This window comes from Bos indicus, chromosome 14 (genome assembly GCF_029378745.1).
Source record: "Bos indicus isolate NIAB-ARS_2022 breed Sahiwal x Tharparkar chromosome 14, NIAB-ARS_B.indTharparkar_mat_pri_1.0, whole genome shotgun sequence".
Taxonomy (NCBI): domain Eukaryota; kingdom Metazoa; phylum Chordata; class Mammalia; order Artiodactyla; family Bovidae; genus Bos; species Bos indicus.
In genome coordinates, this window is record NC_091773.1 from 19,386,333 (window position 1) to 19,397,233 (window position 10,901).

Consider the following 10,901-nt stretch of genomic DNA (forward strand, 5'->3'; position numbering starts at 1 on the left):
GACTGCAGCCATGAAATTAAAAGACGCTTACTCCTTGGAAGGAAAATTATGATCAACCTAGATAGCATATTGAAAAGCAGAGACATTACTTTGCCAACAAAGGTCCATCTAGTCAAGGCTATGGTTTTTCCTGTGGTCATGTATGGATGTGAGAGTTGGACTGTGAAGAAAGCTGAGTGCCGAAGAACTGACACTTTTGAACTGTGGTGTTGGAGAAGACTCTTGAGAGTCCCTTGGACTGCAGGGAGATCCAACCAGTCCATTCTGAAGGAGATCAGCCCTGGGATTTCTTTGGAAGGAATGATGCTAAAGCTGAAACTCCAGTACTTTGGCCGTCTCGTGCAAAGAGTTGACTCATTGGAAAAGACTTTGATGCTGGGAGATATTGGGGGCAGGAGGAAAAGGGGACGACAGAGGATGAGATGGCTGGATGGCATCACTGACTCCATGGACGTGAGTTTGAGTGAACTCCGGGAGTTGGTGATGGACAGGGAGGCCTGGCATGCTGCCATTCATGGGGTCGCAAAGAGTCAGAAATGACTGAGCGACTGAACTGAACTGAACTGAACTGAATATTCCATTGTGTATATGTACCACAGCTTTCTTATCCATTCGTCTGCTGATGGGCATCTAGGTTGCTTCCATGTCCTAGCTATTGTAAACAGTGCTGCGATGAATGTGTCTCTTTCAATTCTGGTTTCCTCGGTGTGTATACCCAGCAGTGGGATTGCTGGGTCATATGGCAGTTCTATTTCCAGTTTTTTAAGGAATCTCCACACTGTTCTCCATAGTGGCTGTACTAGTTTGCATTCCCACCAACAGTGTAAGAGGGTTCCCTTTACTCCACACCCTCTCCAGCATGTTATTTTTTGTAGACGTTTGGATAGCAGCCATTCTGACTGGCGTGAGATGGTACATCTTTGTGGTTTTGACTTGCATTTCTCTGATAATGAGTGATGTTGAGCATCTTTTCATGTGTTTTCATCTCTATGTCTTCTTTGGAGAAATGTCTGTTTAGTTCTTTGGCCCATTTTTTGATTGGGCTGTTTATTTTTCTGGTATTGAGCTGCAGGAGCTGCTTGCATATTTTTGAGATTAATTCTTTGTCAGTTGCTTCATTTGCTATTATTTTCTCCCATTCTGAAGGCTGTCTTTTCACCTTGCTTATAGTTTTCTTCATTGTGCAAAAGCTTTTAAGTTTAATTAGGTCCCATTTGTTTATTTTTGGTTTTATTTCCATTACTCTGGGAGGTGGGTCATAGAGGATCTTGCTGTGATTTATCAGAGTGTTTTGTCTATGTTTTCCTCTACTAGTTTTATAGTTTCTGGTCTTACATTTAGATCTTTAGTCCATTTTGAGTTTATTTTTGTGTATGGTGTTAGAAAGTGTTCTAGTTTCATTTTTTTACAGGTGGTTGACCAGTTTTCCCAGCACCACTTGTTAAAGAGATTGTCTCTTCTCCATTGTGTATTTTTGCCTCCTTTGTCAAAGATAAGGTGTCCACAGGTGTGTGGATTTATCTCTGGGCTTTCTGTTTTGTTCCACTGATCTATATTTCTGTCTTTGTGCCACTACCATACTGTCTTGATGACTGTAGCTTTGTAGTATAGTCTGAAGTGAGGCAGGTTGATTCCTCCAGTCCCCTTCTTCTTTCTCAAGGTTGCTTTAGCTATTTGAGGGTTTTTGTATTTCCATAAAAGTTGTGAAAATTATTTGTTCTAGTTCTGTGAAAAATGCCATTGGCAGCTTGATAGGGATTGCATTGAATCTGTAGATTGCATTGAATCTGTAGATTGCTTTGAGTAGTAAACTCATTTTCACTATATTGATTCTTCTGATCCATCTCTTTGTGTCATCTTTGATTTCTTTCATCAGTAGAAACAAAACTAATTTTTTGAGTGTTGATTTTTGTATCTTGCAACTTTGTTGAATTTATCACTTGCTATAAATGCTTTTTTTGTTGTTGAACCTTTGGAGTTTTTTATGTTATAATATCATGCAACAAACAAAAATAGTTCTGCTTCTTCCTCTTCAATTAATTTCTTTTTCTTATGCAACTGCTCTGATGAGAATTTCCAGTACTATGTTGAATAGAAGTGGTAAAAGTGGGCATCCTTGTTTTGCTCCTGATCTTAGGAGAAAATCTTTTTTCTCACCATTGGTTATGATGTTAATTGTGCATATTTCATGTTTGGGCTTTATATATTGAGATAGTTTCTTTCTATTCCTAGTTTGGTGAGTTGTGTTTGTTTGTTTTAATATGAAAATGTGTTGAATTTTGTCAAATGCTTTTTCTTCATCAATTGAGATGATCATGTAGTTTGTTTCCTTTCATTCTTTTAACAGGGCATACTACATTGATTTTTTTGTACACTAAAATATCCTTTCACTATAGGAATAACTCCCATGTGGTTATGGTACAGTATTCTTTTATTATATTAAACAAGATGCTAGCTGTTGAATTCAGTTTGCAAGTATTTTATTGAATATTCTGCATTAAAATTCATGAGGGATATTGGTCTGTAGTTTTTCTCTTCTTTTAGTGTTTTTTTCTGGCCTTGTATTAGGGTAACAGTTAATCTATAGGATGAATTAAGACATGTTCCTTCTCTTAAATATTTAGGGATAGTTTAGAAAGATTAATGATTTTCTTCTTTATCAAAGTAAATATTTGCACCTATAAATTTCCCTCTTAGTACTGTTTTTGATACATTCTGTGTTTTGGCACAATTGTTTCTATTTTTGTCTCAAGATATTTTCAAAATTCCTTTGTGACTTCTCCTTTCACCCACTAGTTGTTTAAGAGTTTGTTGTTTACTTCCCACATATTTGTGAATTTCTCAGTTTTCCCTTTATTGGTGATTTTTAGTTTCATTCCATTATGATTGGAAAGGCACTTTGTACAATTTCAGTCTTTAAAATGCAGTTAGAATTTTTGTGGACTAATGTATGGTCTACCTTGGAGAATGGCCCATGTATACTTGAGAAAAATGTATATTCTGCTGCTGTTTAATAGAATGTTCTGTATATATCTTTTAGGTCTAATTAGTTAGTAGTTGTTCAAGTCTTCTATTTCCTTACTTTGCCTGGTGGTTCTATCCATTATTGAAAATAGGATATCACATTCTCCAACTATTACTGTAGAATTGTCTATTTCACCCTTCAGTTCTGTTAATTTCACTTCATGGAACTTGTTCATATGTTTATGAATTGTAGTATCTTCTTCATGTATTTAAAATTTGATCAATATATAGTATCCTTCTTGTCTCTTGCACCTTTTTTTCTTAAAATGTATATTGTCTGATAAAACAGTCACTCTTGCTCTCTTTGGTTACTGTCTGTGTGGAATATCTTTTTCCATGCTTTAAATTTCAACTTATTTTGTCTTTGTATCTATAGTGAGTGTTTCACAGGTAGACAATGTTTTTTTAAATTTTAATAAATTCTTCTAATATCTTCCTTTTTATATGTCATGTTAGTTCCAAGTACAATGCAAAGTGACTCATACACACACACACACACACACACACACACACACACACACATATTTTTCAGATTCCTTTCCATTATAGGATATTACAAGACATTGAGTTCCCTGTGTTATACAGTAGGTTTTTGTTATTTACCTATTTTATATATAGCAGTATGTATATGTTAATGCCAAACTCCTAATTTGTGTCTCTCCCTCATCCCCTCTATCCCCTTTGGTAACCATAAGGTTTGCTTTCTGTCTCTATGAGTCTATTTCTGTTTTGAAAAAAGTTCATTTTTATCACATTTTTTTTACATTACACATATAAGTAATATATTTGTCTTTCTCTGTATGATTTAATATGATAATCTCTGCATCCATCCACATTGTTGCAAGTGACATTATTTCATTCTTTTTTCAATAGCTAGGTAATACTCCATTGCATATATTTACAACAACTTCTTTATTCATTCATCTATAATGAACATTTAGGTTACTTTTGTGTCTTGGCTATTGTAAACAGTGCTGCTATGAATATCAGTATGAATATATCTTTTCAAATTGGAGTTTTCTCCATATATGTGCCCAGAGGTGGGATTGTTGGATCATATGGTAAACTCTATTTTTATTCTGTTTTTTTTTTTTTTTAATTGAGGTATAGTTGGTTTACAGTGTTGTGTTAATTACTTCTGAAAGCAAAGTGATTCATTGTATACATTCTTCTTTTTCTATATTCTTTTCCATTATGGTCTATCATGCATGCATACATGCTCAGTTGCTAAGTGATGTCTGATTCTTTGCAACCCATGGACTGTAGACCACCAGGCTCCTCTCTCCATGGGATTTTCCTGGCAAGAATACTGGAGTGAGTTGCTATTTCTTCCTCCAGGAGATCTTCCTGATCCAGGGACTGAACCCACATCTCCTGAGTCTCCTACATTAGCAGGTGGATTTGTTACCACTGAGCCTTTTTTTTTTTTTTTTTTAAGTAACCTCCATACTGTTTTCCATAGTGGCTGCACTAACATTACCACCAACAGTGAATAAAGGTTCCTATTTCTCCACATCCTCATCAGTATTTGCTACTTGCAGACTTTTTTTATGGTAGCCATTCTGACAAGTGTGAAGTAATTTCTTAGTGTTTTGATTTGCATTTCCATGACGATTTTTGATGTTAAGCATATTTTCATGTGCCTATTAACCATTTGTATGTCTTCTTTGGGAAACTATTCAGATCTTATGCTCATTTCTTAATTAGATTATTTGTTTTTTTAATCTGAGTTATACATTTATATATACAGAGAGAGACTATTAATCCCTTATCAAACATATCATTTGCAAATATCTTCTCCCATTCTGAAATAATAGCAAACGAAGCAACTGACAAAGAATTAATCTCAAAAATATGCAAGCAACTCCTGCAGCTCAATTCCAGAAAAATAAACAGCCCAATCAAAAAATGGGCCAAAGAACTAAACAGACATTTCTCCAAAGAAGATATACAGATGGCTAACAAACACATGAAAAGATGCTCAACGTCACTCATTATCAGAGAAATGCAAATCAAAACCACAATGAGGTACCATCTCACGCCAGTCAGAATGGCTGCTATCCAAACGTCTACAAAAAATAACTGCTGAAAAGGGTGTGGAGAAAAGGGAACCCTCTTACACTGTTGGTGGGAATGCAAACTAGTACAGCCACTATGTAGAACAGTGTGGAGGTTCCTTAAAAAACTGGAAATAGAACTGCCATATGACCCAGCAATCCCACTGCTGGGTATACACACCGAGGAAACCAGAATTGAAAAAGACATGTGTACCCCAATGTTCATCACAGCACTGTTTACAATAGCCAGGACATGGAAGCAACCTAGATGTCCATCAGCAGACAAATGGATAAGAAAGCTGTAGTATATATACACAATGGAATATTACTCAGCCATTAAAAACAATACATTTGAATCAGTTCTAATGAGGTAGATGAAACTGGAGCCTATTATACAGAGTCAAGTAAGCCAGAAAGAGAAACACCAATACAGAATACTAATGCATATATATGGAATTTAGAAAGATGGTAATGACAACCCTATATGCAAGACAGCAAAAGAGATACAGATGTATAGAACAGTCTTTTGGACTCTGTGGGAGAGGGTGAGAGTGGGATGATTTGGGAGAATGGCATTGAAACATGAATATTATCATATGTGAGATGAATCGCCAGTCCAGGTTTGATGCAAGAGACAGGGTGCTCAAGGCTGGTGCACTGGGATGAGCCAGAAGGATGCGATGGGGAGGGAGGTGGGAGGGGGGTTCAGTATGGGGAACAAATGTACACCCGTGGTGGATTCATGTCAATGTATGGCAAACCACTACAATATTGTAATTAGCCTCCAATTAAAATAAATTTATATTTTTATATATATATATATCTTCTCCCATTCTATATGTTGCCCTTTGGGTTTGTTTGTTTGTTTTCTTGAGGGTTTCCATAGTTGTGCAAAAGCTTTTCAGTTTAATTAGGTCACACTTGTTTATTTTGGCTTTTCTTTCCCTTGCCTGAGGAGACAGATCCAAAAAAGTTTACTAAGACTTATTTCAAAGGACATATGTTTTCTTCTAGGAGTTGCAGGGTGTCCAGTTGTACAATTGGGTCTTTAATTCATTTTGAGTTTATTTGTATACATGGTGTGAGACACTGTTCAAATTTCATTCTTTTACATGGAACTTTCTAGTTTTCACAGTATTTACCAGAATTTCCCACATATTGAAGAGACTGTCTTTACTCCATTGTATATTCTTGCCTCATTTGTCATCAATTAATTGACCAAATGCACATGGGTGTATTTCTGGGCTTTCTATCCTGTTTCATTGATCTATATTTCTGGTTTTTCTCTTTTGGGCCAGAACCATGCTGTTTTGATATCTGTAGATGTGTAGTATAGTCCAAGTCTGGGAGCCAGACTTCTCGAGCACTGTTTTTCTTTTTCAGATTGCTTTGACTATTCAAGGTCTTTGTATTTCCATACAATTTTTTTCCCCTTCTAGTTCTGTGAAAAATTCCATTGGTAATTTGATAGGGATTGAATTGAATCTGCAGATTGTCTTAGGTAGTATGGTCACTTTAACATATTGTTTCTTCCAGTCTAAGAACACAGCACATCTTTCCATCTGTTTGTGTTATCTTCAATTTCTTTCATCAGTGTCTGACAGTTTTCTGAGTATAGCTGTTTTACCTCCTTAGCTAGATTTATTCCTAGGCATTTTATTCCTAGGCATTTTATTCCTTTTAATCAGATGGTAAATGGGATTGTTTCCTTTTTTCCTGAATTTTTTTGTTAGTGTATAAAAATGCAAGAGATTTCTGTGTATTAATTTTGTATCTGGCAACTTTACCAAATTCATTGATTTTCTGATGTTTTCTGATGGCATCTTTAGAATTTTCTATGTATAGTATCAACTAATCTGCAAACAGTGAAATTTTATTTCTTCTTTTCCAGTTTCTATTCCTTTTATTTCTTCTTTTCCAGTTTCTATTCCTTTTATTTCTTTTTCTTCTCTTACTCCATTGCTAGAATTTCCAAACTATCCTGAATGAAAGTGGAGAGGGTCAACATCCTTGTCTAATTCCTGATCTTAGAGGAAGTGCTTTCAGTTTTTCATCTTTGAGAATGAGATTTACTGTGGATCTGTTGTATATGACCTTTATTATGTTGAGGTAGATTCCCTCTATGCCTACTTTCTGGAGAGGTTTTTTTAATCATAAATTTTTGTTGAATTTTGTCAGAGGCTTTTTCTGCATCTATTGAGATGATCATATGGTTTTTATTCTTTAATTTGTTAGTATGGTGTATCACATTGATTTCTTTGCAGTAACTCCCACCTCAGCATGGTGTATGATCCTTTTAATGTGCTTTTGGATTCAGTTTGCTAGTATTTTGTTGAGGATTTTTGCATCTATGTTCATCAGTGATACTGGCTTGTTATTTTCTTTTTTTGTGTGATATCTTTGTCTGGTTTTTGTATCAGGGTAATAATGATGACCTCATAGAATGAGTTTGGGGGTGTTCCTTCCTCTGCAATTTTTAGGAAGAGTTTGAGAAGGGTAGGTGTTAATTCTCTAAATGTTTGACAGAATTCATGTGAAGCCATCTGGTCCTGGGCTTTTGCTTTTTGAAAGATTTCAGATCACAGTTTCAATTTCACTACTTGTGATTGGTCTGTTCATATTTTCAACTTCTTCCTGGTTCAGTCTTAGAGGGTTGTACCTTTCTAAGAATGTGTCCTTTTCTTCTAGGTTGTCCATTTTATTGGCATATATTTGCTTATAATAGTCTATGATCCTTTGTATTTCCATGGTATCAAATGTGACTTCTCCTTTTTCATTTCTAATTTTATTGATTTGATTCCTCTTCCACTTTTTTTTTTCTTGATGAATCTGGCTAAAGATTTATCTTCTCAAAGAACCAGCTTTTAGTTTCACTGATCTTTGCTATTGTTTCCTTTGTCTCCATTTTATTTTTTCTGCTCTGAACTTTAGGATTTATTTCCTTCCACTAACCTTAGATTTTGGTTGTTCTTCAGTCTCTAGGCAGATTCTTTACCACTGAGCCACCAGAAGGTGAAGTATTACAGTCCCCCATTATTATTGTATTACTGTCAGTTTCCCCTTTTATAGCTGTTCAGTTTAGTTCAGTCGCTCAGTCGTGTCTGACTCTTTGCAACCCCATGGATTGCACCATGCCAGTCCTCCCTGTCCATCACCAACTCCTGGAGTTTACCCAAACTCATGTCCATTGAGTCAGTGATGCCATCCAACCATCTCATCCTCTGTCATCCCCCTTCTTCTCCTGCCCTCAATCTTTCCCAGCATCAGGGTCTTTTCAAATGAGTCAGTTCTTCGCATCAGCTGTTAGCATTTGCCTTATATATTGAGGGGCTCCTATTTTGGGTTCATATATATTTATAATTGTTATGTCTTCTTGGATTCATCCCTTGATGAATGTATGTAGTACCTTTGAATGGTCTTTACTTTGAAGTCTGTTTTTTGTTTTTTTTTTAATTTATTTTTTAATTGAAGGATAATTGCTTTACAGAATTTTGTCAAACCTCAACATGAATCAGCTATAGGTATATATATATATCCTCTCCCTTTTGAACTTCCCTCCCATCTCCCACCCCATCCCACCCCTATTTTGTCTGATATGAGTATTGCAGGTGGTGCAATGGTGAAGAATCTGCCCGCCAATGCAGGAGACACAGAAAATGTGGGTTCAATCCCTGAGTTGGGAAGATCTCCTGGAGAAGGAAATGACAAACCACTCCAGTATTCTTGCCTGGAAAATTCCATGGACAGATGAGCCTGGCAGGCTACAGTCCATGGGTTGCAATAAATTGGACACAACTGAGCACACATGCAAGCACTCCAACTTTGTTTTGATTTCCATTTCTATGGAATATCTTTCTCCATTCCCTCATTTTCAGTCTGTATATGTCCTCAGATATGAAGTGGATCTCATGTAGACAGCATATATATGGTTCCTGTTTATATATCCATTCAGCCAGCCTACATATTTTTGTTGGAGAATTTAATCCATTTGCATATAAGGCAGTTATCAATATGTATATTCCTATTGCCATTTTGTTAATTGCTTTGAGTTTGCTTTGTAGGCCTTGTTTCTTCCCTTCCTCTTTAGTTCCTTTCTCTTGTGTTTCCCACTTAGAGAAGTTCCTTTAGCATTTGTTGTAAACCTGGCTTGGTGGTCCTGAATTCTCTGTTTTTGCTTGTCTGAAAAACTTTTGATTTCTCTGTTGAATCTGAATGAGAGCCTTGCTGGTATAGTATTCTTGGTTGTAAATTTTCCCTTCATCACTTTAAGTATATCCTGCAACTCACTTTTGAAGTACATAACTTCTACTGAAAAATCAGCTGATAACCTTATGAGTCATATTCTTGAGTTGTTTTGCAGATACTAAAACCTCCATGAGATAGAAGGAGTTAGCTGTATGCTGAATACAAGCACATAGACCCCAGATGGCTTGGAATCAGAAAACTGATTATGTTAACTTCCAAAATACCTCCTTGTCACCACACCACCAACCTATCAGAAGAAAGCCAAAATCCACATACCCCTTGACCTCTCCCTTACCTTACCTTTAGAAACCTTTCCCTGAAAGACTTTGAGGATCTTGGGTCTTTTGTGGGTGAGCTGCCCATTCTCCTTGCTTGGCCCCATTTTGGGTGCCTTGCAATAATTGCTGTTCTTTCCTTTACCACAACCCATATTTGTAGATTGGCTTTATTATACACATGCAAGCAGATCCAAGTTTGGTCTGGTAACAAGGTCAAGCCAATGATGAACCCTCCTGTAATTGTCTGTTCCCAAATTCCTTGTAATGAGAAATATCATGTGCCCTTACTGTTTAAGCTACTTCAAGTGGAGTGTTCTATTATTTAGTAGTTTTTCCCATTTAAATTTATCTCAGTGAGATAGACATTGAGCTAGAGTTCTATTCTTTTTCTCTGATTTAATGAAAATTAGAGAAAACTGTGTAGTTCAAACTTAGTTCTCTTGATTAGGAATAAAGGCTAATGCATCAACTGAGTACAGAAAGTAACAAGGTCAACAGTATCATATATAAAAATAACAAAACAATCACTACTGTTCACTTGTTGACTTACTTGTGGCATGTGTCTTTTCTGTTAAGCATTTTGTATTAATCAGAGAGTGAGAGTTAGTGACAAACATATAGAAGGTGGTGTGTGTGTGTGTGTGTGTGTGTGTGTGTGTGTCTTCAGTGGTGGGGCCTGCTCTTGTGAACTGTGCACCAGCCAGCTCTTCTCATTACCAGCACTTTGGAAACACCCAAACCTTGGAGTCATCCCAGACTCTTCTCTTTCTTGTTACTCTCACATCCAGTCTGGTGGCACATACTATGGAATCTACCCCCTTTTCAGTGCCTCCTCCACTGCTCCCTTGGCCTGGGTGAGGCAGTAGCACCTTCCATCACTTGAGTAGTGCACTAGCCCTCCACAGGCTCATTTTCTCAGCCTGACTTCAACCCATATATTGATCCCTACACAGTGGCCAGATGGTTCACTCAGGATGTAAGAGGCATTATATTTCTCTTCAACTCAAAGCTCTCCTCTGGCCCCCAACTCTGTAGGAATAGAGGCTAAAGGCCTCAAGTGGCCTTCATGCCCACCACCATGTGCCTGGGCTTCCTCTCAGAATTCGCCTTCACCAGGCCTGTCCTTTTGCTGTCCCTTAAATGCAGAGAACTTTCTCACCAGAGCTTCTGCACTTGTGTTTTCCACCTGAGACACTTCTCCCCAGATGTCCATGGAATTGCTGTCCCATCCCTCTCAGTCTTTGCTCAAACATCACTGCAAGAGAGGCCCTCCCTGAAGAAGCTCCCCATGTGCTGC

General features: G+C 37.0%; 1 protein-coding gene across 1 annotated transcript in view; it reads right to left on the minus strand.

Annotated features, from left to right (window-relative positions):
- Positions 1-9,708, minus strand: part of LOC109568207 (cryptic protein-like) — a 36,019-nt gene extending 26,311 nt beyond the window's left edge. The window contains exon 1 of the mRNA XM_070802168.1: positions 9,627-9,708. Coding sequence (XP_070658269.1) covers positions 9,627-9,708 — 82 coding nt within the window. The remainder of the gene's footprint in view (positions 1-9,626) is intronic.
- Positions 9,709-10,901: the final 1,193 nt, after the last annotated feature.